At 45.9% G+C, this 26,292-nt stretch overlaps 1 protein-coding gene across 10 annotated transcripts in view; it reads left to right on the top strand.

Annotated features, from left to right (window-relative positions):
- Positions 1–26,292, top strand: part of LOC129394133 (nuclear pore complex-interacting protein family member A9-like) — an 89,369-nt gene that overhangs the window by 13,661 nt on the left and 49,416 nt on the right. For 6 of the 10 annotated variants that reach the window (XM_063598442.1, XM_063598437.1, XM_063598438.1 and 3 more), the window contains 3 exons: positions 3,311–3,439; positions 12,202–12,330; positions 21,100–21,228. In XM_063598442.1, the coding sequence (XP_063454512.1) occupies positions 3,311–3,439; positions 12,202–12,330; positions 21,100–21,228 (387 nt within the window). Of the gene's footprint in view, positions 1–418; positions 552–3,310; positions 3,440–5,322; positions 5,692–7,707; positions 7,840–12,201; positions 12,331–21,099; positions 21,229–25,489; positions 25,628–26,292 lie in introns of those variants that run through there. The other 4 variants (XM_063598445.1, XM_063598444.1, XM_063598443.1 and 1 more) reach the window with 4 other exon arrangements.

The following is a 26,292-nucleotide window of genomic DNA, read 5'->3' as shown; positions in this document are numbered from 1 at the left end:
GGGCAGATCACTTGAGTCCAGGAGTTGAAGACTAGCCAGGGCATCATAGCAAAACCCCATCTCTACAAAAAATTCCAAAAAAGATTAGTCGGGCCTGGTGGTGCGTACCTGTTATCCCAGTTACTGGAGAGGCTGAGGTGGGAGGATCGCTTGGGCCCAGGAGCTGGCCGTTGCAGTGAGCCGAGATGGCCCCGCTGCACTCTTGTCTCTAACAAACAAAACGGACCAAAACAAAGTGAATTGTCATTTGATTTGTGTCATCTGGTTTGATGACTTTTTTTTTTTTTAGACAGAGCTGGAGTGCAGTGGCAAGATCTCGGCTCACTGCAACCTCCGCTTCCGGGGTTCAAGCAATTGTCCCGCCTCAGCCTCCTGAGTAGCTCTGATTACAACGCCTGGCTAATTTCTGTATTTTTAGTAGCGACGGGGTTTCACCATGTTCGCCAGGATAGTCTCCATCTCTTCACCTCGTGATCCGCCTGCCTCGGCCTCCCAGTGCTGGGATTACAGGCGTGAGCCACCGCGCCTGGCCAAACTATATAACCTTAAGTGTAAGTTTACTAACTTTGGAAAGTACATACACCAGCATAAACCAACCCCCTTTCAAGATCTACATTATTTTATTTATTTATTTATTTTTTTGAGACAGTTTCTCCCTTGTTGCCGAGGCTGGAGTGCAATGGGGGCAATATCAGCTCACCGCAACCTCTGCTTCCCAGATTCGAGCGATTCTCCTGCCTCAGCCTCCCGAGTGGCTGGGATTACAGACATGTGCCACCACTCCCAGCTAATTTTGTATTTTTAGTAGAGATAGGGTTTCTCCATGTTGGTCAGGCTGGTTTTGAACTCCCGACCTCAGGTGATCCGCCCGCCTCGGCCTCCCAAAGCATTGGGATTACAGGCATGAACCACCGTGCCCAGCCAAGATCTACACTATTATGTCACCCCAGAAAGTGAACTCTCACTCTTCCCAGCCAGTCTCTTTCTTATCCTAGGTTAGCTTGCTTATTCTGGAATTTCGTGTATACAGATGCATGCCATGCCATAGGTACTCTTTTGTGTCTGCTTTATTCTGCTCAACACCATGTTTCTGAAATCATGACCATTGTTGTATGGTTCTCGAAGTCCATCATTTCCATTTCAGACTCAGCATATGCTGAGTTCAACCTGTTGAAGGGCTATCTCTGTTTAATTCACCATCTTGAAAGAAACATTTAAAATTGAGATGTTTTCAAGAATATATAGTTAAATCCTGAGGAATCGATGTAGAAATGTTATCGTCTTCACTCACATAAGAGTCTAATGGAATTAATGTCAACAATCTTAGAGAAATCCCACACTATTCATGCCATTTTCATGATCTCCACCTTGGTAATTTTTTTTTTTTTTTTTTTTTTTGAGACAGAGTCTCGCTCTGTCACCCAGGCTGAAGTGCAGTGGTGCGATCTCGGCTCACTGCAACCTCTGCCTCCCGGGTTCAAGTGATTCTTCTGCCTCAGCCTCCCAAGTAGCTGGAACTATAGGCGGGTGCCACCATGCCCTGCTAATTTTTTGTATTTTTAGTAGAGATTGGTTTCACCGTGTTAGCTAGGATGGTCTCAATCTCCTGATCTCGTGGTCCACCCACCTCGGCTTCCCAAAGTGCTGGGATTGCAGGCGTGAGCCACCACGCCCGGCCCACCTTGTTAATTTTTAAGCACTAAAATTCGATACTTATTTGTGAATGAAGTAATCTCTTCATTGTATTTTTTTTTTTTTTAACTTATGCTGAGCTTTAAATGACAAAGATTCATATAATCCAAGAGAGAAGTATTATTTAGAGGGATTCTTTTACCATGTGATATATAATAAATGCATCCAATGTTATACATCAATTTAAAAAACAAGTAAATAACTAAAGAAAAGATAACTACTGGCCAGGTGCAGTGGCTCACACTTGTATTCCCAGCACTTTGGGAGGCCGAGGCAGGTGGATCATGAGGTCAGGAGTTGGAGACCAGCCTGGCCAAGATGGTGAAACCCTGTTTCTACTAAAAATACAAAAATTAGCCGAGCGTGGTGGCAGGCGCCTGTAATCCCAGTTACTCAGTAGCTGAGGCAGGAGAATCGCTTGAACCCGGGAGGCGGAGGTTGCAGTGAGCTGAGATCATGCCACTGCAATCTAGCCTGGGTGACAGAGCAAGACTTTGTCTCAAAACAAAAAGAAAAGGAAAGATAAGATAATTACTTTATACTTAGCTTGTCTTAGCCATGAGTGACGGGCTGCATGTGGCCCAGGACAGTTTTGAATGCAGTTCAGCACAAATTTGTAAACTTTCTTAAAACATTAGGAGATTTTGGCCAGGTACAGTGGCTCATGCCTGTAATCCCAGCACTTTGGGAGGCTGAGGCGGGCAGATTACCTGAGGTCAGGAGTTCGAGACCACCCTGGCCAACATGGCAAAACCCCATCTCCACAAAAAATAAAAAAATTTGCTGAGTGCACTGTCAGGCACCTGTACTCCCAGCTACTCAGGAGGCTGAGGCAGGAGAATCACTTGAACCTGAGAGGCAGAGGTTGCAGTGAGCCGAGAGCACACCACTGCACTCCAGCCTGGGTGACAGAGTGAGACCCCATCTCAAAAAGAAACAACAAACAAAAACAAAAACAAAAACAATGGCCGGGCACGGTGGTTCACACCTGTAATCCCAGCACTTTGGGAGGCCGAGGCAGGCAGATCGCCTGTCGGGAGTTGAAGGCCAGACTGGCCAACATGGTGAAACCTCATCTCTACTAAAAATACAAAAATTAGTCGGGCGTGGTGGCAGAGACCTGTAATCTCAGCTGCTTGGGAGGCTGAGGGAGGAGAATGGCTTGAGCCCAGGAGCTGGAGGTTGCAGTGAGCTGAGATTGCACCACTGCACTCCAGCCTGGGCGACTGAGTGGAGCGGAACTCTGTGTCAAAAAAAAAAAAAAGAGGTTTTTTTAAGATCATCAGCTGTTGTTAGTGTCAGTGTATGTTATGTGTGGCTCAAGACAACTTTGCTTCTTTTAATATAGGCAGGGAAGTCAAAAGATTGGATATCCCTGCTTTATACCAAGAAAGACAACACCCCACATTTGCAATGCCTAAAAACACTACCAGCCATCTGAAAAACATGAGACTTCTCTAACTTCTGTTCTTTTTTGTAGCAGTGGAATCCCACGGTGATATCTGAGGGATGTGGTTACCTTTTGGAGGAGGTTGACGGTTTCTAAGGATGATTCTTTCTGAGTGAAATATTGTCAGTGTCATTGACCTTTTCATTATTTCAACTATTATTATTCCAGGTTATCAATACTCTGGCTGACCTTCGTCATCGTGGGACTGACTTTGGTGGAAGTCTTTGGTTACTTATCATTACTGTGTTTCTGAGAAGTTATAAATTTGCCATCTCCCTCCGCACAAGTTACCTTTCTGTGAGTATACTAACTTTCTGTAGAGGTATACTTGTAATCACAAATAAGAATAAGTTATATGAAACAATTCACGTTTCTGGACTTCATTATGAATATGTGGTTTTACCCCAAAAATCAGGGAAATGATTTATTAGCATAAGAAATATGAAAATATCTGCCATTTACATTATGAAAATTAAATAGGTCGGTGTTTAATAGAATGTCAACAGAGCTTTTGGTCAAAAATAAGTTTTTTTAACCTTTGTGCTATTTGTCACAAATGGAGTATGAGGTTTCGTCACTTAAATAGGAAAGTCTTTCTAAACTCTTCTGCTTTATAGTTCTATCGTATGGGTGGAAGGAAAACTTCCAATCTCCACTCTGAAGATTCACTGCAGAAATGAGCTGACAACAGACAGCTTAACAGGAAAAGAAAAACATAGAACAGGCATAAACATGGGAACCAGCTGAAAAATGAGACTGCTAGAAGGGCTGGATGGTTGATGCTTAAAGAGCACCCTCTTCTGAGGGGAGAGGGAGATAGATGGAGATGTAGGCCATTTAGAGGGGCAGCAAATGATTTTTAGGGGAAATGAAAGAGCCCAAGGAACAAACAGTTGGCCTGAGACAAAGTTCCTCTGAGGTCATAGGGACGAGGTGACAAACTGCCGGAAGGTGAAGGGCAGAACTGCACTGGGTCTCATGATGCAGAGAAAGCCCCAGAGAATCTCTTAGAACTGCCCTCCAAGAGAATCAATGAAAAGTGTGTCTGGGCAGGGTAATTTTGAATGACATCATTCAAAGTGCATGTTCCCACTTGCAACTGGAGAGAGATCAGTATGTCAAAAGTCTGTACTTGGTAAGAATTTGGCTGCTAAGTTGTGCCATAATTTGTCTTTTGAGCCTTTTTTCCTTTGGGGAAGTTGAGCTCTACATTTTGTCTTGCCATTCATGACAGTAAAAATGTGGCCGTCTGGGGGCTGAACCTCCTTCTGAACAATGATCCAAGATAAAAGTACTAATACCACAATGCTTTTTTATATTCAAGGGAAGAGGAAGTATGTTTCAGTTTTACCGCCTAGATAATTACACGTCATTTGGCACTGCCTTTCAAGATATGTAGAAAACAGAAAATATATGAGTTATGAAGATATCTAGGCACATTTAACATTCTCTGTGCCACTTAGTCCTGAACAGAGAATTTTCGGTATAAATTGGAGGAAGCTTTTTTTTTTTTTTTTTTTTTTTTCTTTTCTCACTCCCAAGACGTGTCTCCCTCTGTTGCCCAGGCTGGAGTATAATGGTGTGAGCTCGGCTCACTGCAACCTCCACCTCCTGGCTTCAAGTGATTCCCCTGCCTCAGCCTCTCAAGTAGCTGGGATTACAGGTGCCCACCACCATGCCCAGCTAATTTTTGTATTTTTAGTAGAGTCGGGGTTTTACCATGTTGGCCAGGCTAGTCTCAAAACCCGACCTCAAATGATCCACCCGCCTCAGCCTCCCAAAGTGCTGGGATTACAAGCGTGAGCCACCACGTGAGCCAGGGGAAGTTTTTAAATTTACCACTTTTTAACAATTCCATTTAGGAAAGTTCAGTTGAGCTGTTGGACTTGGACAACTTTGCACCTCTCATCTTTGTCCTTGTCATCTAGTCATCTATACCATTACCTCCTAAGCAGGGACATCATGGGTGCCATGAAGCATTCATGCGTGATGGCATTTCTTTGCCTCTCATTTCTTCGTGTGTTTGACATTTCTCCTAGCTCCAAACTGGGCCAGCTACCTTTCCTATGAAATCTAGCAGTAGCTGTGGGATAGACGTGGTTGCTCTTCTCATCTTTTTAGATTACCCATTGCTTCTCTCGAAATCCTAGTACATGATTTTTTTTTGATCCTATGTGCAGAAATCAGGAAAAAACAAATTCTACAAAGAATTTGAAAGATATTATTTCAGGCCAGGTGTGGTGGCTCATGCCTGTAATCCCAGCACTTTGGGAGGCTGAGGCAGGTGGATCACTTGAGGTCAGCAGTTCAAGACCAGATGGGCCAACATAGTGAAATCCCATCTCTACTAAAAAGACAAAAATTAGCCAGGCATGGTAGCAGGCACCTGTAATCCCAGCTACTTGGGAGGCCGAGGCACAAGAATCGCTTGAATCTGGGAGGTGGAGGTTGCCGTGAGCCACGGTAGCGCCACTGCACTTCAGCATGGTTGAGTGACACTCCGTCTCAAGAAAAAAGTCATTTCAATGACTACCTCAGGAGATTCATAGGTATCTGACCCACATCTGAGATGGGATTTGCATTGCATTTTAGCTATGATGAGAACAAATATTTAATGTCTTCGAAGATTAAAAGCATACTGTGATAATATGGAAATCTTGGTGGGAATTCAGTCATTAGTGAGAATGTTTTGCGTTAAGTTCAAACCGGCCTCAACGAAGCTGATGTGAGGGAAGGGAAAGTGAACTCTGAGTAGAGCAGGGACAGAAGAAAGATGCTCCAGTGCGGATCAGGAAGGAGCAGGGGGTGAAATGTTACAAATTCTAGAACTCAGAGAGCTGAAGGTAATTACTTCCTTTTCAGGTTGTGAAACATGTTAACCTGTGGTAAAATACTTACAAGATGATAATTACCATCTAACCGTGTTGAAGTGTGCAGTTCAGTTGTGTGAAGTATATTCATGTCATTTTTTTTTTTTTTTTTTGAGACGGAGTCTCACTCTGTCACCAGGCTGGAGTGCAGTGGTGGGATCTTGGCTCACTGCAACCTCTGCCTCCTGGGTTCAAGCAGTTCTCCTGCCTCAGCCTCCCGAGTAGCTGGGACTACAGGCGTGCGCCACCATGCTCAGCTAATTTTTGTATTTTTAGTAGAGACAGGGTTTCACCATGTTGGTCAGGCTGGTCTTGAACTCCTAACCTCGTGATCCGCCTGCCTCAGCCTCCCAAAGTGCTGGGATTACAGGCGTGAGCCACCATGCCCAGCGAAATCTAGGGCTGGAACATGGCTGCAGCATATAAATAGAATTGAATTCCATCGTTTTGTTAACCCTGTTTTTTGTTTGTTTGTAGTTGTTGCTGTTTTTGAGACACAGTCTCGCTCTGTCGCCTAGGCTGGAGTGCAGTGGTGCAATCTCGGCTCACGGCAGACTCTGCCTCCTGGGTTCAAACTATTCTCCTGCCTCAGCCTCCCAAGTAGGTGGGACTACAGGCGCCTACCACCACACCCGGCTAATTTTTGTATTTTATTAGAGACAGGGTTTCACCATATTGGCCAGGCTGGTCTGGAACTCCTGACCTTGTGATCCGCCCACCTCGGCCTCCCAAAGTGCTGGGATTACAGGCGTGAGCCACCACACCCAGCCCCTGTTTTGTTTTTGTTTTGCTTGTTTCTTAGGGTTGTTTTTCTATTTATGGTAAAGGCATTGGCTTTCCATTTGTAGCATCAATCGAATATTTCCTGTTAACAATAACCTTATGTCATAGTAAATGGTAAAGGGATTTAAAGCAGTGGTTTTCAGCTGCCAGAGGCCTGAGTGAGTTTGGGCACACTCTGTGTGATCGGGCAGAAGGCCTGTGGGAAGTTTAGCCGAGGACAGGGCCAGGAAAGGTGATGGACAGTGGGGGTCTGTCCTGGTCACCAGGCCCCTGGGTCCTGCCCACCTGCTTGGAGCTCCCCACCCATCACACACGATGCTGCCAAGCCCTCTGGGTATTGTGGGCAAATACCTTAGGAGAGAAGCTGATGAACTTTGTTTCTTGAAATGCACAGATTCCTTGGACATCCCTGAGAGATCAATCATGAAAGTCAACTTGGTTTTCTCCCCCTCATTTGGGTTCAGAATTTAAAGTCCACACACACAGGCAGTAAGATGATATAGATAAGGACATCATCACTCGGTTTCGGATGTTAAAATGTCTAGGTGGGTTAGGGGTGATTTGAGATCACACAACCTTGTGCCACAAAGAGGAATTCCCAGGCCAGAGGGAGACATTTTATTGCCATGTTATGATCTTATCATTGAGTTGAAAGGCAATCTTGTTTCATTTTGGATTCTTTCTTATGTTTATGTCTTATAAGGGCACTTTGAATTTCCAAGCAAATAATAATTTTGAATTAGCTTTTAATCATTGACTTCTAGCACAGTTATATGATCAGAAACATGCTGTGTGATTGGATTGCTCTCAAACATATTGAGATTTGCTGGAACAAAATAAGTCAGGTTAATTTTTGTAAATGTACCATGCCTGCTTAAAATGAATGTATGTACATTTGTTCCTGAGATACAGGTTGATGGGCGGATGGCTACATGGATGTGATGGAGATGTTTTACTATCGGGACCTTCCGCATCCTGCTGATGTTTTGTTGCTTAAGATATGAATGGCTGAGCGGAGGCTGTAAACCCTGGCACTCTGCTTGGGTATGAGGTTCTTCCTGCCATCCTGCCATCATTTGTTTTTTATGTTTTGTCGCCAAAAGTGACCTTGAGGAACCCTGGGAGCTCAGGAAGGAAGGAGCGCCCAGAAGCAGGGACAGGGAGCTGGTTGGGGAGGACCAGAAATCAGGTTTGTGAAGGTTCCAGAGAGGACCTGGCCTTGGGAGGAGCGTGGGGGACTGAGATGGGGGAGGGGTCATTGGAATGATGCGGGCGCTACTTGGAATGTCCATTGTGAGGCACCACCGGGGTCATCAGGGATTGGTGGAGAGGGAGTATGAAGCCCCAGGGTTGCTAAGGGAGGGCCCAGACCGAAGAAGGTTTGGTGGAAAGCAGAACCTTAGTCTCCCTCTAATTGCTCCTAAGCCTCAACGCTCCCTTGCCCCGCGTGTCCTGTTGCTTCCCTGATCTTCTCCGTGACCTGTAGCTAAGCCTTCCACCAGCGCTTGAGTACTTAATTTGAACCGGATCCTTTCCCAGACCCTTTCTTCTTCTCCTCCTCCTCCTCCACCTCCTCCAGGTGCCCAACAGCCCCCTTCTCCTCCTTTCCCTTCCCTTACTTCCCCCCTTCCCCTCCCCTTCCCCTCCCCTTACTTCCCCCCTTCCCCTCCCCTTCCCCTCCCCTTCCCCTCCCCCTCCCCTCCCCCTTCCCTCCCCCTCCCCAACTCAGATCCGGCCCCCGGTCCCCGTCCCGTTCCCTCCCCCCTGCCCTAAGCCACCTCCACCTCTGTCCTGGTCGCCTCAGGGCGCCTGAAAGGACCAGGACATGCGGGTGCTGTGGCTGCTCTTTTGGCTCCTCTTTTGGCTCCTGCTGGCATTTATCAGCCATCAGTCCACCTGTGTGAGTGGACGGGTGCTGTGGCTGCTCTTTCGGCTCCTCTTTTGGCTCCTGCTGGGATTTATCAGCCATCAGTCCACCTGTGTGAGTAGACGCTGGACCCGCGGGGTTTCTTCCTTTTTACTGGGCTGTGTCACGCGGCATGAAATGACACAGCTCAGGCCTGTAATCCCAGCACTTTAGGGGGCCGAGGTGGGCAGATCACTTGAGTCCAGGAGTTGAAGACTAGCCAGGGCATCATAGCAAAACCCCATCTCTACAAAAAATTCCAAAAAAGATTAGTCGGGCCTGGTGGTGCGTACCTGTTATCCCAGTTACTGGAGAGGCTGAGGTGGGAGGATCGCTTGGGCCCAGGAGCTGGCCGTTGCAGTGAGCCGAGATGGCCCCGCTGCACTCTTGTCTCTAACAAACAAAACGGACCAAAACAAAGTGAATTGTCATTTGATTTGTGTCATCTGGTTTGATGACTTTTTTTTTTTTTAGACAGAGCTGGAGTGCAGTGGCAAGATCTCGGCTCACTGCAACCTCCGCTTCCGGGGTTCAAGCAATTGTCCCGCCTCAGCCTCCTGAGTAGCTCTGATTACAACGCCTGGCTAATTTCTGTATTTTTAGTAGCGACGGGGTTTCACCATGTTCGCCAGGATAGTCTCCATCTCTTCACCTCGTGATCCGCCTGCCTCGGCCTCCCAGTGCTGGGATTACAGGCGTGAGCCACCGCGCCTGGCCAAACTATATAACCTTAAGTGTAAGTTTACTAACTTTGGAAAGTACATACACCAGCATAAACCAACCCCCTTTCAAGATCTACATTATTTTATTTATTTATTTATTTTTTTGAGACAGTTTCTCCCTTGTTGCCGAGGCTGGAGTGCAATGGGGGCAATATCAGCTCACCGCAACCTCTGCTTCCCAGATTCGAGCGATTCTCCTGCCTCAGCCTCCCGAGTGGCTGGGATTACAGACATGTGCCACCACTCCCAGCTAATTTTGTATTTTTAGTAGAGATAGGGTTTCTCCATGTTGGTCAGGCTGGTTTTGAACTCCCGACCTCAGGTGATCCGCCCGCCTCGGCCTCCCAAAGCATTGGGATTACAGGCATGAACCACCGTGCCCAGCCAAGATCTACACTATTATGTCACCCCAGAAAGTGAACTCTCACTCTTCCCAGCCAGTCTCTTTCTTATCCTAGGTTAGCTTGCTTATTCTGGAATTTCGTGTATACAGATGCATGCCATGCCATAGGTACTCTTTTGTGTCTGCTTTATTCTGCTCAACACCATGTTTCTGAAATCATGACCATTGTTGTATGGTTCTCGAAGTCCATCATTTCCATTTCAGACTCAGCATATGCTGAGTTCAACCTGTTGAAGGGCTATCTCTGTTTAATTCACCATCTTGAAAGAAACATTTAAAATTGAGATGTTTTCAAGAATATACAGTTAAATCCTGAGGAATCGATGTAGAAATGTTATCGTCTTCACTCACATAAGAGTCTAATGGAATTAATGTCAACAATCTTAGAGAAATCCCACACTATTCATGCCATTTTCATGATCTCCACCTTGGTAATTTTTTTTTTTTTTTTTTTTTTTTTTTGAGACAGAGTCTCGCTCTGTCACCCAGGCTGAAGTGCAGTGGTGCGATCTCGGCTCACTGCAACCTCTGCCTCCCGGGTTCAAGTGATTCTTCTGCCTCAGCCTCCCAAGTAGCTGGAACTATAGGCGGGTGCCACCATGCCCTGCTAATTTTTTGTATTTTTAGTAGAGATTGGTTTCACCGTGTTAGCTAGGATGGTCTCAATCTCCTGATCTCGCGGTCCACCCACCTCGGCTTCCCAAAGTGCTGGGATTGCAGGCGTGAGCCACCACGCCCGGCCCACCTTGTTAATTTTTAAGCACTAAAATTCGATACTTATTTGTGAATGAAGTAATCTCTTCATTGTATTTTTTTTTTTTTTTAACTTATGCTGAGCTTTAAATGACAAAGATTCATATAATCCAAGAGAGAAGTATTATTTAGAGGGATTCTTTTACCATGTGATATATAATAAATGCATCCAATGTTATACATCAATTTAAAAAACAAGTAAATAACTAAAGAAAAGATAACTACTGGCCAGGTGCAGTGGCTCACACTTGTATTCCCAGCACTTTGGGAGGCCGAGGCAGGTGGATCATGAGGTCAGGAGTTGGAGACCAGCCTGGCCAAGATGGTGAAACCCTGTTTCTACTAAAAATACAAAAATTAGCCGAGCGTGGTGGCAGGCGCCTGTAATCCCAGTTACTCAGTAGCTGAGGCAGGAGAATCGCTTGAACCCGGGAGGCGGAGGTTGCAGTGAGCTGAGATCATGCCACTGCAATCTAGCCTGGGTGACAGAGCAAGACTTTGTCTCAAAACAAAAAGAAAAGGAAAGATAAGATAATTACTTTATACTTAGCTTGTCTTAGCCATGAGTGACGGGCTGCATGTGGCCCAGGACAGTTTTGAATGCATTTCAGCACAAATTTGTAAACTTTCTTAAAACATTAGGAGATTTTGGCCAGGTACAGTGGCTCATGCCTGTAATCCCAGCACTTTGGGAGGCTGAGGCGGGCAGATTACCTGAGGTCAGGAGTTCGAGACCACCCTGGCCAACATGGCAAAACCCCATCTCCACAAAAAATAAAAAAATTTGCTGAGTGCACTGTCAGGCACCTGTACTCCCAGCTACTCAGGAGGCTGAGGCAGGAGAATCACTTGAACCTGAGAGGCAGAGGTTGCAGTGAGCCGAGAGCACACCACTGCACTCCAGCCTGGGTGACAGAGTGAGACCCCATCTCAAAAAGAAACAACAAACAAAAACAAAAACAAAAACAATGGCCGGGCACGGTGGTTCACACCTGTAATCCCAGCACTTTGGGAGGCCGAGGCAGGCAGATCGCCTGTCGGGAGTTGAAGGCCAGACTGGCCAACATGGTGAAACCTCATCTCTACTAAAAATACAAAAATTAGTCGGGCGTGGTGGCAGAGACCTGTAATCTCAGCTGCTTGGGAGGCTGAGGGAGGAGAATGGCTTGAGCCCAGGAGCTGGAGGTTGCAGTGAGCTGAGATTGCACCACTGCACTCCAGCCTGGGCGACTGAGTGGATCGGAACTCTGTGTCAAAAAAAAAAAAAAGAGGTTTTTTTAAGATCATCAGCTGTTGTTAGTGTCAGTGTATGTTATGTGTGGCTCAAGACAACTTTGCTTCTTTTAATATAGGCAGGGAAGTCAAAAGATTGGATATCCCTGCTTTATACCAAGAAAGACAACACCCCACATTTGCAATGCCTAAAAACACTACCAGCCATCTGAAAAACATGAGACTTCTCTAACTTCTGTTCTTTTTTGTAGCAGTGGAATCCCACGGTGATATCTGAGGGATGTGGTTACCTTTTGGAGGAGGTTGACGGTTTCTAAGGATGATTCTTTCTGAGTGAAATATTGTCAGTGTCATTGACCTTTTCATTATTTCAACTATTATTATTCCAGGTTATCAATACTCTGGCTGACCTTCGTCATCGTGGGACTGACTTTGGTGGAAGTCTTTGGTTACTTATCATTACTGTGTTTCTGAGAAGTTATAAATTTGCCATCTCCCTCCGCACAAGTTACCTTTCTGTGAGTATACTAACTTTCTGTAGAGGTATACTTGTAATCACAAATAAGAATAAGTTATATGAAACAATTCACGTTTCTGGACTTCATTATGAATATGTGGTTTTACCCCAAAAATCAGGGAAATGATTTATTAGCATAAGAAATATGAAAATATCTGCCATTTACATTATGAAAATTAAATAGGTCGGTGTTTAATAGAATGTCAACAGAGCTTTTGGTCAAAAATAAGTTTTTTTAACCTTTGTGCTATTTGTCACAAATGGAGTATGAGGTTTCGTCACTTAAATAGGAAAGTCTTTCTAAACTCTTCTGCTTTATAGTTCTATCGTATGGGTGGAAGGAAAACTTCCAATCTCCACTCTGAAGATTCACTGCAGAAATGAGCTGACAACAGACAGCTTAACAGGAAAAGAAAAACATAGAACAGGCATAAACATGGGAACCAGCTGAAAAATGAGACTGCTAGAAGGGCTGGATGGTTGATGCTTAAAGAGCACCCTCTTCTGAGGGGAGAGGGAGATAGATGGAGATGTAGGCCATTTAGAGGGGCAGCAAATGATTTTTAGGGGAAATGAAAGAGCCCAAGGAACAAACAGTTGGCCTGAGACAAAGTTCCTCTGAGGTCATAGGGACGAGGTGACAAACTGCCGGAAGGTGAAGGGCAGAACTGCACTGGGTCTCATGATGCAGAGAAAGCCCCAGAGAATCTCTTAGAACTGCCCTCCAAGAGAATCAATGAAAAGTGTGTCTGGGCAGGGTAATTTTGAATGACATCATTCAAAGTGCATGTTCCCACTTGCAACTGGAGAGAGATCAGTATGTCAAAAGTCTGTACTTGGTAAGAATTTGGCTGCTAAGTTGTGCCATAATTTGTCTTTTGAGCCTTTTTTCCTTTGGGGAAGTTGAGCTCTACATTTTGTCTTGCCATTCATGACAGTAAAAATGTGGCCGTCTGGGGGCTGAACCTCCTTCTGAACAATGATCCAAGATAAAAGTACTAATACCACAATGCTTTTTTATATTCAAGGGAAGAGGAAGTATGTTTCAGTTTTACCGCCTAGATAATTACACGTCATTTGGCACTGCCTTTCAAGATATGTAGAAAACAGAAAATATATGAGTTATGAAGATATCTAGGCACATTTAACATTCTCTGTGCCACTTAGTCCTGAACAGAGAATTTTCGGTATAAATTGGAGGAAGCTTTTTTTTTTTTTTTTTTTTTTTTCTTTTCTCACTCCCAAGACGTGTCTCCCTCTGTTGCCCAGGCTGGAGTATAATGGTGTGAGCTCGGCTCACTGCAACCTCCACCTCCTGGCTTCAAGTGATTCCCCTGCCTCAGCCTCTCAAGTAGCTGGGATTACAGGTGCCCACCACCATGCCCAGCTAATTTTTGTATTTTTAGTAGAGTCGGGGTTTTACCATGTTGGCCAGGCTAGTCTCAAAACCCGACCTCAAATGATCCACCCGCCTCAGCCTCCCAAAGTGCTGGGATTACAAGCGTGAGCCACCACGTGAGCCAGGGGAAGTTTTTAAATTTACCACTTTTTAACAATTCCATTTAGGAAAGTTCAGTTGAGCTGTTGGACTTGGACAACTTTGCACCTCTCATCTTTGTCCTTGTCATCTAGTCATCTATACCATTACCTCCTAAGCAGGGACATCATGGGTGCCATGAAGCATTCATGCGTGATGGCATTTCTTTGCCTCTCATTTCTTCGTGTGTTTGACATTTCTCCTAGCTCCAAACTGGGCCAGCTACCTTTCCTATGAAATCTAGCAGTAGCTGTGGGATAGACGTGGTTGCTCTTCTCATCTTTTTAGATTACCCATTGCTTCTCTCGAAATCCTAGTACATGATTTTTTTTTGATCCTATGTGCAGAAATCAGGAAAAAACAAATTCTACAAAGAATTTGAGAGAGATTATTTCAGGCCAGGTGTGGTGGCTCATGCCTGTAATCCCAGCACTTTGGGAGGCTGAGGCAGGTGGATCACTTGAGGTCAGCAGTTCAAGACCAGATGGGCCAACATAGTGAAATCCCATCTCTACTAAAAAGACAAAAATTAGCCAGGCATGGTAGCAGGCACCTGTAATCCCAGCTACTTGGGAGGCCGAGGCACAAGAATCGCTTGAATCTGGGAGGTGGAGGTTGCCGTGAGCCACGGTAGCGCCACTGCACTTCAGCATGGTTGAGTGACACTCCGTCTCAAGAAAAAAGTCATTTCAATGACTACCTCAGGAGATTCATAGGTATCTGACCCACATCTGAGATGGGATTTGCATTGCATTTTAGCTATGATGAGAACAAATATTTAATGTCTTCGAAGATTAAAAGCATACTGTGATAATATGGAAATCTTGGTGGGAATTCAGTCATTAGTGAGAATGTTTTGCGTTAAGTTCAAACCGGCCTCAACGAAGCTGATGTGAGGGAAGGGAAAGTGAACTCTGAGTAGAGCAGGGACAGAAGAAAGATGCTCCAGTGCGGATCAGGAAGGAGCAGGGGGTGAAATGTTACAAATTCTAGAACTCAGAGAGCTGAAGGTAATTACTTCCTTTTCAGGTTGTGAAACATGTTAACCTGTGGTAAAATACTTACAAGATGATAATTACCATCTAACCGTGTTGAAGTGTGCAGTTCAGTTGTGTGAAGTATATTCATGTCATTTTTTTTTTTTTTTTTTTGAGACGGAGTCTCACTCTGTCACCAGGCTGGAGTGCAGTGGTGGGATCTTGGCTCACTGCAACCTCTGCCTCCTGGGTTCAAGCAGTTCTCCTGCCTCAGCCTCCCGAGTAGCTGGGACTACAGGCGTGCGCCACCATGCTCAGCTAATTTTTGTATTTTTAGTAGAGACAGGGTTTCACCATGTTGGTCAGGCTGGTCTTGAACTCCTAACCTCGTGATCCGCCTGCCTCAGCCTCCCAAAGTGCTGGGATTACAGGCGTGAGCCACCATGCCCAGCGAAATCTAGGGCTGGAACATGGCTGCAGCATATAAATAGAATTGAATTCCATCGTTTTGTTAACCCTGTTTTTTGTTTGTTTGTAGTTGTTGCTGTTTTTGAGACACAGTCTCGCTCTGTCGCCTAGGCTGGAGTGCAGTGGTGCAATCTCGGCTCACGGCAGACTCTGCCTCCTGGGTTCAAACTATTCTCCTGCCTCAGCCTCCCAAGTAGGTGGGACTACAGGCGCCTACCACCACACCCGGCTAATTTTTGTATTTTATTAGAGACAGGGTTTCACCATATTGGCCAGGCTGGTCTGGAACTCCTGACCTTGTGATCCGCCCACCTCGGCCTCCCAAAGTGCTGGGATTACAGGCGTGAGCCACCACACCCAGCCCCTGTTTTGTTTTTGTTTTGCTTGTTTCTTAGGGTTGTTTTTCTATTTATGGTAAAGGCATTGGCTTTCCATTTGTAGCATCAATCGAATATTTCCTGTTAACAATAACCTTATGTCATAGTAAATGGTAAAGGGATTTAAAGCAGTGGTTTTCAGCTGCCAGAGGCCTGAGTGAGTTTGGGCACACTCTGTGTGATCGGGCAGAAGGCCTGTGGGAAGTTTAGCCGAGGACAGGGCCAGGAAAGGTGATGGACAGTGGGGGTCTGTCCTGGTCACCAGGCCCCTGGGTCCTGCCCACCTGCTTGGAGCTCCCCACCCATCACACACGATGCTGCCAAGCCCTCTGGGTATTGTGGGCAAATACCTTAGGAGAGAAGCTGATGAACTTTGTTTCTTGAAATGCACAGATTCCTTGGACATCCCTGAGAGATCAATCATGAAAGTCAACTTGGTTTTCTCCCCCTCATTTGGGTTCAGAATTTAAAGTCCACACACACAGGCAGTAAGATGATATAGATAAGGACATCATCACTCGGTTTCGGATGTTAAAATGTCTAGGTGGGTTAGGGGTGATTTGAGATCACACAACCTTGTGCCACAAAGAGGAATTCCCAGGCCAGAGGGAGACATTTTATTGCCATGTTATGATCTTATCATTGAGTTGAAAGGCAATCTTGTTTCATTTTGGATTCTTTCTTATGTTTATGTCTTATAAGGGCACTTTGAATTTCCAAGCAAATAATAATTTTGAATTAGCTTTTAATCATTGACTTCTAGCACAGTTATATGATCAGAAACATGCTGTGTGATTGGATTGCTCTCAAACATATTGAGATTTGCTGGAACAAAATAAGTCAGGTTAATTTTTGTAAATGTACCATGCCTGCTTAAAATGAATGTATGTACATTTGTTCCTGAGATACAGGTTGATGGGCGGATGGCTACATGGATGTGATGGAGATGTTTTACTATCGGGACCTTCCGCATCCTGCTGATGTTTTGTTGCTTAAGATATGAATGGCTGAGCGGAGGCTGTAAACCCTGGCACTCTGCTTGGGTATGAGGTTCTTCCTGCCATCCTGCCATCATTTGTTTTTTATGTTTTGTCGCCAAAAGTGACCTTGAGGAACCCTGGGAGCTCAGGAAGGAAGGAGCGCCCAGAAGCAGGGACAGGGAGCTGGTTGGGGAGGACCAGAAATCAGGTTTGTGAAGGTTCCAGAGAGGACCTGGCCTTGGGAGGAGCGTGGGGGACTGAGATGGGGGAGGGGTCATTGGAATGATGCGGGCGCTACTTGGAATGTCCATTGTGAGGCACCACCGGGGTCATCAGGGATTGGTGGAGAGGGAGTATGAAGCCCCAGGGTTGCTAAGGGAGGGCCCAGACCGAAGAAGGTTTGGTGGAAAGCAGAACCTTAGTCTCCCTCTAATTGCTCCTAAGCCTCAACGCTCCCTTGCCCCGCGTGTCCTGTTGCTTCCCTGATCTTCTCCGTGACCTGTAGCTAAGCCTTCCACCAGCGCTTGAGTACTTAATTTGAACCGGATCCTTTCCCAGACCCTTTCTTCTTCTCCTCCTCCTCCTCCACCTCCTCCAGGTGCCCAACAGCCCCCTTCTCCTCCTTTCCCTTCCCTTACTTCCCCCCTTCCCCTCCCCTTCCCCTCCCCTTACTTCCCCCCTTCCCCTCCCCTTCCCCTCCCCTTCCCCTCCCCCTCCCCTTCCCCTCCCCCTCCCCTCCCCCTTCCCTCCCCCTCCCCAACTCAGATCCGGCCCCCGGTCCCCGTCCCGTTCCCTCCCCCCTGCCCTAAGCCACCTCCACCTCTGTCCTGGTCGCCTCAGGGCGCCTGAAAGGACCAGGACATGCGGGTGCTGTGGCTGCTCTTTTGGCTCCTCTTTTGGCTCCTGCTGGCATTTATCAGCCATCAGTCCACCTGTGTGAGTGGACGGGTGCTGTGGCTGCTCTTTCGGCTCCTCTTTTGGCTCCTGCTGGGATTTATCAGCCATCAGTCCACCTGTGTGAGTAGACGCTGGACCCGCGGGGTTTCTTCCTTTTTACTGGGCTGTGTCACGCGGCATGAAATGACACAGCTCAGGCCTGTAATCCCAGCACTTTAGGGGGCCGAGGTGGGCAGATCACTTGAGTCCAGGAGTTGAAGACTAGCCAGGGCATCATAGCAAAACCCCATCTCTACAAAAAATTCCAAAAAAGATTAGTCGGGCCTGGTGGTGCGTACCTGTTATCCCAGTTACTGGAGAGGCTGAGGTGGGAGGATCGCTTGGGCCCAGGAGCTGGCCGTTGCAGTGAGCCGAGATGGCCCCGCTGCACTCTTGTCTCTAACAAACAAAACGGACCAAAACAAAGTGAATTGTCATTTGATTTGTGTCATCTGGTTTGATGACTTTTTTTTTTTTTAGACAGAGCTGGAGTGCAGTGGCAAGATCTCGGCTCACTGCAACCTCCGCTTCCGGGGTTCAAGCAATTGTCCCGCCTCAGCCTCCTGAGTAGCTCTGATTACAACGCCTGGCTAATTTCTGTATTTTTAGTAGCGACGGGGTTTCACCATGTTCGCCAGGATAGTCTCCATCTCTTCACCTCGTGATCCGCCTGCCTCGGCCTCCCAGTGCTGGGATTACAGGCGTGAGCCACCGCGCCTGGCCAAACTATATAACCTTAAGTGTAAGTTTACTAACTTTGGAAAGTACATACACCAGCATAAACCAACCCCCTTTCAAGATCTACATTATTTTATTTATTTATTTATTTTTTTGAGACAGTTTCTCCCTTGTTGCCGAGGCTGGAGTGCAATGGGGGCAATATCAGCTCACCGCAACCTCTGCTTCCCAGATTCGAGCGATTCTCCTGCCTCAGCCTCCCGAGTGGCTGGGATTACAGACATGTGCCACCACTCCCAGCTAATTTTGTATTTTTAGTAGAGATAGGGTTTCTCCATGTTGGTCAGGCTGGTTTTGAACTCCCGACCTCAGGTGATCCGCCCGCCTCGGCCTCCCAAAGCATTGGGATTACAGGCATGAACCACCGTGCCCAGCCAAGATCTACACTATTATGTCACCCCAGAAAGTGAACTCTCACTCTTCCCAGCCAGTCTCTTTCTTATCCTAGGTTAGCTTGCTTATTCTGGAATTTCGTGTATACAGATGCATGCCATGCCATAGGTACTCTTTTGTGTCTGCTTTATTCTGCTCAACACCATGTTTCTGAAATCATGACCATTGTTGTATGGTTCTCGAAGTCCATCATTTCCATTTCAGACTCAGCATATGCTGAGTTCAACCTGTTGAAGGGCTATCTCTGTTTAATTCACCATCTTGAAAGAAACATTTAAAATTGAGATGTTTTCAAGAATATACAGTTAAATCCTGAGGAATCGATGTAGAAATGTTATCGTCTTCACTCACATAAGAGTCTAATGGAATTAATGTCAACAATCTTAGAGAAATCCCACACTATTCATGCCATTTTCATGATCTCCACCTTGGTAATTTTTTTTTTTTTTTTTGAGACAGAGTCTCGCTCTGTCACCCAGGCTGAAGTGCAGTGGTGCGATCTCGGCTCACTGCAACCTCTGCCTCCCGGGTTCAAGTGATTCTTCTGCCTCAGCCTCCCAAGTAGCTGGAACTATAGGCGGGTGCCACCGTGCCCTGCTAATTTTTTGTATTTTTAGTAGAGATTGGTTTCACCGTGTTAGCTAGGATGGTCTCAATCTCCTGATCTCGCGGTCCACCCACCTCGGCTTCCCAAAGTGCTGGGATTGCAGGCGTGAGCCACCACGCCCGGCCCACCTTGTTAATTTTTAAGCACTAAAATTCGATACTTATTTGTGAATGAAGTAATCTCTTCATTGTATTTTTTTTTTTTTTAACTTATGCTGAGCTTTAAATGACAAAGATTCATATAATCCAAGAGAGAAGTATTATTTAGAGGGATTCTTTTACCATGTGATATATAATAAATGCATCCAATGTTATACATCAATTTAAAAAACAAGTAAATAACTAAAGAAAAGATAACTACTGGCCAGGTGCAGTGGCTCACACTTGTATTCCCAGCACTTTGGGAGGCCGAGGCAGGTGGATCATGAGGTCAGGAGTTGGAGACCAGCCTGGCCAAGATGGTGAAACCCTGTTTCTACTAAAAATACAAAAATTAGCCGAGCGTGGTGGCAGGCGCCTGTAATCCCAGTTACTCAGTAGCTGAGGCAGGAGAATCGCTTGAACCCGGGAGGCGGAGGTTGCAGTGAGCTGAGATCATGCCACTGCAATCTAGCCTGGGTGACAGAGCAAGACTTTCTCTCAAAACAAAAAGAAAAGGAAAGATAAGATAATTACTTTATACTTAGCTTGTCTTAGCCATGAGTGACGGGTTGCATGTGGCCCAGGACAGTTTTGAATGCATTTCAGCACAAATTTGTAAACTTTCTTAAAACATTAGGAGATTTTGGCCAGGTACAGTGGCTCATGCCTGTAATCCCAGCACTTTGGGAGGCTGAGGCGGGCAGATTACCTGAGGTCAGGAGTTCGAGACCACCCTGGCCAACATGGCAAAACCCCATCTCCACAAAAAATAAAAAAATTTGCTGAGTGCACTGTCAGGCACCTGTACTCCCAGCTACTCAGGAGGCTGAGGCAGGAGAATCACTTGAACCTGAGAGGCAGAGGTTGCAGTGAGCCGAGAGCACACCACTGCACTCCAGCCTGGGTGACAGAGTGAGACCCCATCTCAAAAAGAAACAACAAACAAAAACAAAAACAAAAACAATGGCCGGGCACGGTGGTTCACACCTGTAATCCCAGCACTTTGGGAGGCCGAGGCAGGCAGATCGCCTGTCGGGAGTTGAAGGCCAGACTGGCCAACATGGTGAAACCTCATCTCTACTAAAAATACAAAAATTAGTCGGGCGTGGTGGCAGAGACCTGTAATCTCAGCTGCTTGGGAGGCTGAGGGAGGAGAATGGCTTGAGCCCAGGAGCTGGAGGTTGCAGTGAGCTGAGATTGCACCACTGCACTCCAGCCTGGGCGACTGAGTGGATCGGAACTCTGTGTCAAAAAAAAAAAAAAGAGGTTTTTTTAAGATCATCAGCTGTTGTTAGTGTCAGTGTATGTTATGTGTGGCTCAAGACAACTTTGCTTCTTTTAATATAGGCAGGGAAGTCAAAAGATTGGATATCCCTGCTTTATACCAAGAAAGACAACACCCCACATTTGCAATGCCTAAAAACACTACCAGCCATCTGAAAAACATGAGACTTCTCTAACTTCTGTTCTTTTTTGTAGCAGTGGAATCCCACGGTGATATCTGAGGGATGTGGTTACCTTTTGGAGGAGGTTGACGGTTTCTAAGGATGATTCTTTCTGAGTGAAATATTGTCAGTGTCATTGACCTTTTCATTATTTCAACTATTATTATTCCAGGTTATCAATACTCTGGCTGACCTTCGTCATCGTGGGACTGACTTTGGTGGAAGTCTTTGGTTACTTATCATTACTGTGTTTCTGAGAAGTTATAAATTTGCCATCTCCCTCCGCACAAGTTACCTTTCTGTGAGTATACTAACTTTCTGTAGAGGTATACTTGTAATCACAAATAAGAATAAGTTATATGAAACAATTCACGTTTCTGGACTTCATTATGAATATGTGGTTTTACCCCAAAAATCAGGGAAATGATTTATTAGCATAAGAAATATGAAAATATCTGCCATTTACATTATGAAAATTAAATAGGTCGGTGTTTAATAGAATGTCAACAGAGCTTTTGGTCAAAAATAAGTTTTTTTAACCTTTGTGCTATTTGTCACAAATGGAGTATGAGGTTTCGTCACTTAAATAGGAAAGTCTTTCTAAACTCTTCTGCTTTATAGTTCTATCGTATGGGTGGAAGGAAAACTTCCAATCTCCACTCTGAAGATTCACTGCAGAAATGAGCTGACAACAGACAGCTTAACAGGAAAAGAAAAACATAGAACAGGCATAAACATGGGAACCAGCTGAAAAATGAGACTGCTAGAAGGGCTGGATGGTTGATGCTTAAAGAGCACCCTCTTCTGAGGGGAGAGGGAGATAGATGGAGATGTAGGCCATTTAGAGGGGCAGCAAATGATTTTTAGGGGAAATGAAAGAGCCCAAGGAACAAACAGTTGGCCTGAGACAAAGTTCCTCTGAGGTCATAGGGACGAGGTGACAAACTGCCGGAAGGTGAAGGGCAGAACTGCACTGGGTCTCATGATGCAGAGAAAGCCCCAGAGAATCTCTTAGAACTGCCCTCCAAGAGAATCAATGAAAAGTGTGTCTGGGCAGGGTAATTTTGAATGACATCATTCAAAGTGCATGTTCCCACTTGCAACTGGAGAGAGATCAGTATGTCAAAAGTCTGTACTTGGTAAGAATTTGGCTGCTAAGTTGTGCCATAATTTGTCTTTTGAGCCTTTTTTCCTTTGGGGAAGTTGAGCTCTACATTTTGTCTTGCCATTCATGACAGTAAAAATGTGGCCGTCTGGGGGCTGAACCTCCTTCTGAACAATGATCCAAGATAAAAGTACTAATACCACAATGCTTTTTTATATTCAAGGGAAGAGGAAGTATGTTTCAGTTTTACCGCCTAGATAATTACACGTCATTTGGCACTGCCTTTCAAGATATGTAGAAAACAGAAAATATATGAGTTATGAAGATATCTAGGCACATTTAACATTCTCTGTGCCACTTAGTCCTGAACAGAGAATTTTCGGTATAAATTGGAGGAAGCTTTTTTTTTTTTTTTTTTTTTTTCTTTTCTCACTCCCAAGACGTGTCTCCCTCTGTTGCCCAGGCTGGAGTATAATGGTGTGAGCTCGGCTCACTGCAACCTCCACCTCCTGGCTTCAAGTGATTCCCCTGCCTCAGCCTCTCAAGTAGCTGGGATTACAGGTGCCCACCACCATGCCCAGCTAATTTTTGTATTTTTAGTAGAGTCGGGGTTTTACCATGTTGGCCAGGCTAGTCTCAAAACCCGACCTCAAATGATCCACCCGCCTCAGCCTCCCAAAGTGCTGGGATTACAAGCGTGAGCCACCACGTGAGCCAGGGGAAGTTTTTAAATTTACCACTTTTTAACAATTCCATTTAGGAAAGTTCAGTTGAGCTGTTGGACTTGGACAACTTTGCACCTCTCATCTTTGTCCTTGTCATCTAGTCATCTATACCATTACCTCCTAAGCAGGGACATCATGGGTGCCATGAAGCATTCATGCGTGATGGCATTTCTTTGCCTCTCATTTCTTCGTGTGTTTGACATTTCTCCTAGCTCCAAACTGGGCCAGCTACCTTTCCTATGAAATCTAGCAGTAGCTGTGGGATAGACGTGGTTGCTCTTCTCATCTTTTTAGATTACCCATTGCTTCTCTCGAAATCCTAGTACATGATTTTTTTTTGATCCTATGTGCAGAAATCAGGAAAAAACAAATTCTACAAAGAATTTGAAAGATATTATTTCAGGCCAGGTGTGGTGGCTCATGCCTGTAATCCCAGCACTTTGGGAGGCTGAGGCAGGTGGATCACTTGAGGTCAGCAGTTCAAGACCAGATGGGCCAACATAGTGAAATCCCATCTCTACTAAAAAGACAAAAATTAGCCAGGCATGGTAGCAGGCACCTGTAATCCCAGCTACTTGGGAGGCCGAGGCACAAGAATCGCTTGAATCTGGGAGGTGGAGGTTGCCGTGAGCCACGGTAGCGCCACTGCACTTCAGCATGGTTGAGTGACACTCCGTCTCAAGAAAAAAGTCATTTCAATGACTACCTCAGGAGATTCATAGGTATCTGACCCACATCTGAGATGGGATTTGCATTGCATTTTAGCTATGATGAGAACAAATATTTAATGTCTTCGAAGATTAAAAGCATACTGTGATAATATGGAAATCTTGGTGGGAATTCAGTCATTAGTGAGAATGTTTTGCGTTAAGTTCAAACCGGCCTCAACGAAGCTGATGTGAGGGAAGGGAAAGTGAACTCTGAGTAGAGCAGGGACAGAAGAAAGATGCTCCAGTGCGGATCAGGAAGGAGCAGGGGGTGAAATGTTACAAATTCTAGAACTCAGAGAGCTGAAGGTAATTACTTCCTTTTCAGGTTGTGAAACATGTTAACCTGTGGTAAAATACTTACAAGATGATAATTACCATCTAACCGTGTTGAAGTGTGCAGTTCAGTTGTGTGAAGTATATTCATGTCATTTTTTTTTTTTTTTTTTGAGACGGAGTCTCACTCTGTCACCAGGCTGGAGTGCAGTGGTGGGATCTTGGCTCACTGCAACCTCTGCCTCCTGGGTTCAAGCAGTTCTCCTGCCTCAGCCTCCCGAGTAGCTGGGACTACAGGCGTGCGCCACCATGCTCAGCTAATTTTTGTATTTTTAGTAGAGACAGGGTTTCACCATGTTGGTCAGGCTGGTCTTGAACTCCTAACCTCGTGATCCGCCTGCCTCAGCCTCCCAAAGTGCTGGGATTACAGGCGTGAGCCACCATGCCCAGCGAAATCTAGGGCTGGAACATGGCTGCAGCATATAAATAGAATTGAATTCCATCGTTTTGTTAACCCTGTTTTTTGTTTGTTTGTAGTTGTTGCTGTTTTTGAGACACAGTCTCGCTCTGTCGCCTAGGCTGGAGTGCAGTGGTGCAATCTCGGCTCACGGCAGACTCTGCCTCCTGGGTTCAAACTATTCTCCTGCCTCAGCCTCCCAAGTAGGTGGGACTACAGGCGCCTACCACCACACCCGGCTAATTTTTGTATTTTATTAGAGACAGGGTTTCACCATATTGGCCAGGCTGGTCTGGAACTCCTGACCTTGTGATCCGCCCACCTCGGCCTCCCAAAGTGCTGGGATTACAGGCGTGAGCCACCACACCCAGCCCCTGTTTTGTTTTTGTTTTGCTTGTTTCTTAGGGTTGTTTTTCTATTTATGGTAAAGGCATTGGCTTTCCATTTGTAGCATCAATCGAATATTTCCTGTTAACAATAACCTTATGTCATAGTAAATGGTAAAGGGATTTAAAGCAGTGGTTTTCAGCTGCCAGAGGCCTGAGTGAGTTTGGGCACACTCTGTGTGATCGGGCAGAAGGCCTGTGGGAAGTTTAGCCGAGGACAGGGCCAGGAAAGGTGATGGACAGTGGGGGTCTGTCCTGGTCACCAGGCCCCTGGGTCCTGCCCACCTGCTTGGAGCTCCCCACCCATCACACACGATGCTGCCAAGCCCTCTGGGTATTGTGGGCAAATACCTTAGGAGAGAAGCTGATGAACTTTGTTTCTTGAAATGCACAGATTCCTTGGACATCCCTGAGAGATCAATCATGAAAGTCAACTTGGTTTTCTCCCCCTCATTTGGGTTCAGAATTTAAAGTCCACACACACAGGCAGTAAGATGATATAGATAAGGACATCATCACTCGGTTTCGGATGTTAAAATGTCTAGGTGGGTTAGGGGTGATTTGAGATCACACAACCTTGTGCCACAAAGAGGAATTCCCAGGCCAGAGGGAGACATTTTATTGCCATGTTATGATCTTATCATTGAGTTGAAAGGCAATCTTGTTTCATTTTGGATTCTTTCTTATGTTTATGTCTTATAAGGGCACTTTGAATTTCCAAGCAAATAATAATTTTGAATTAGCTTTTAATCATTGACTTCTAGCACAGTTATATGATCAGAAACATGCTGTGTGATTGGATTGCTCTCAAACATATTGAGATTTGCTGGAACAAAATAAGTCAGGTTAATTTTTGTAAATGTACCATGCCTGCTTAAAATGAATGTATGTACATTTGTTCCTGAGATACAGGTTGATGGGCGGATGGCTACATGGATGTGATGGAGATGTTTTACTATCGGGACCTTCCGCATCCTGCTGATGTTTTGTTGCTTAAGATATGAATGGCTGAGCGGAGGCTGTAAACCCTGGCACTCTGCTTGGGTATGAGGTTCTTCCTGCCATCCTGCCATCATTTGTTTTTTATGTTTTGTCGCCAAAAGTGACCTTGAGGAACCCTGGGAGCTCAGGAAGGAAGGAGCGCCCAGAAGCAGGGACAGGGAGCTGGTTGGGGAGGACCAGAAATCAGGTTTGTGAAGGTTCCAGAGAGGACCTGGCCTTGGGAGGAGCGTGGGGGACTGAGATGGGGGAGGGGTCATTGGAATGATGCGGGCGCTACTTGGAATGTCCATTGTGAGGCACCACCGGGGTCATCAGGGATTGGTGGAGAGGGAGTATGAAGCCCCAGGGTTGCTAAGGGAGGGCCCAGACCGAAGAAGGTTTGGTGGAAAGCAGAACCTTAGTCTCCCTCTAATTGCTCCTAAGCCTCAACGCTCCCTTGCCCCGCGTGTCCTGTTGCTTCCCTGATCTTCTCCGTGACCTGTAGCTAAGCCTTCCACCAGCGCTTGAGTACTTAATTTGAACCGGATCCTTTCCCAGACCCTTTCTTCTTCTCCTCCTCCTCCTCCACCTCCTCCAGGTGCCCAACAGCCCCCTTCTCCTCCTTTCCCTTCCCTTACTTCCCCCCTTCCCCTCCCCTTCCCCTCCCCTTACTTCCCCCCTTCCCCTCCCCTTCCCCTCCCCTTCCCCTCCCCCTCCCCTTCCCCTCC

The sequence above is a fragment of the Pan paniscus genome, chromosome 18 (genome assembly GCF_029289425.2).
Source record: "Pan paniscus chromosome 18, NHGRI_mPanPan1-v2.0_pri, whole genome shotgun sequence".
Lineage (NCBI taxonomy): Eukaryota > Metazoa > Chordata > Mammalia > Primates > Hominidae > Pan > Pan paniscus.
Note: the sequence above shows the minus strand (reverse complement) of the source record. Positions and strands in the feature narration are given on the sequence as shown.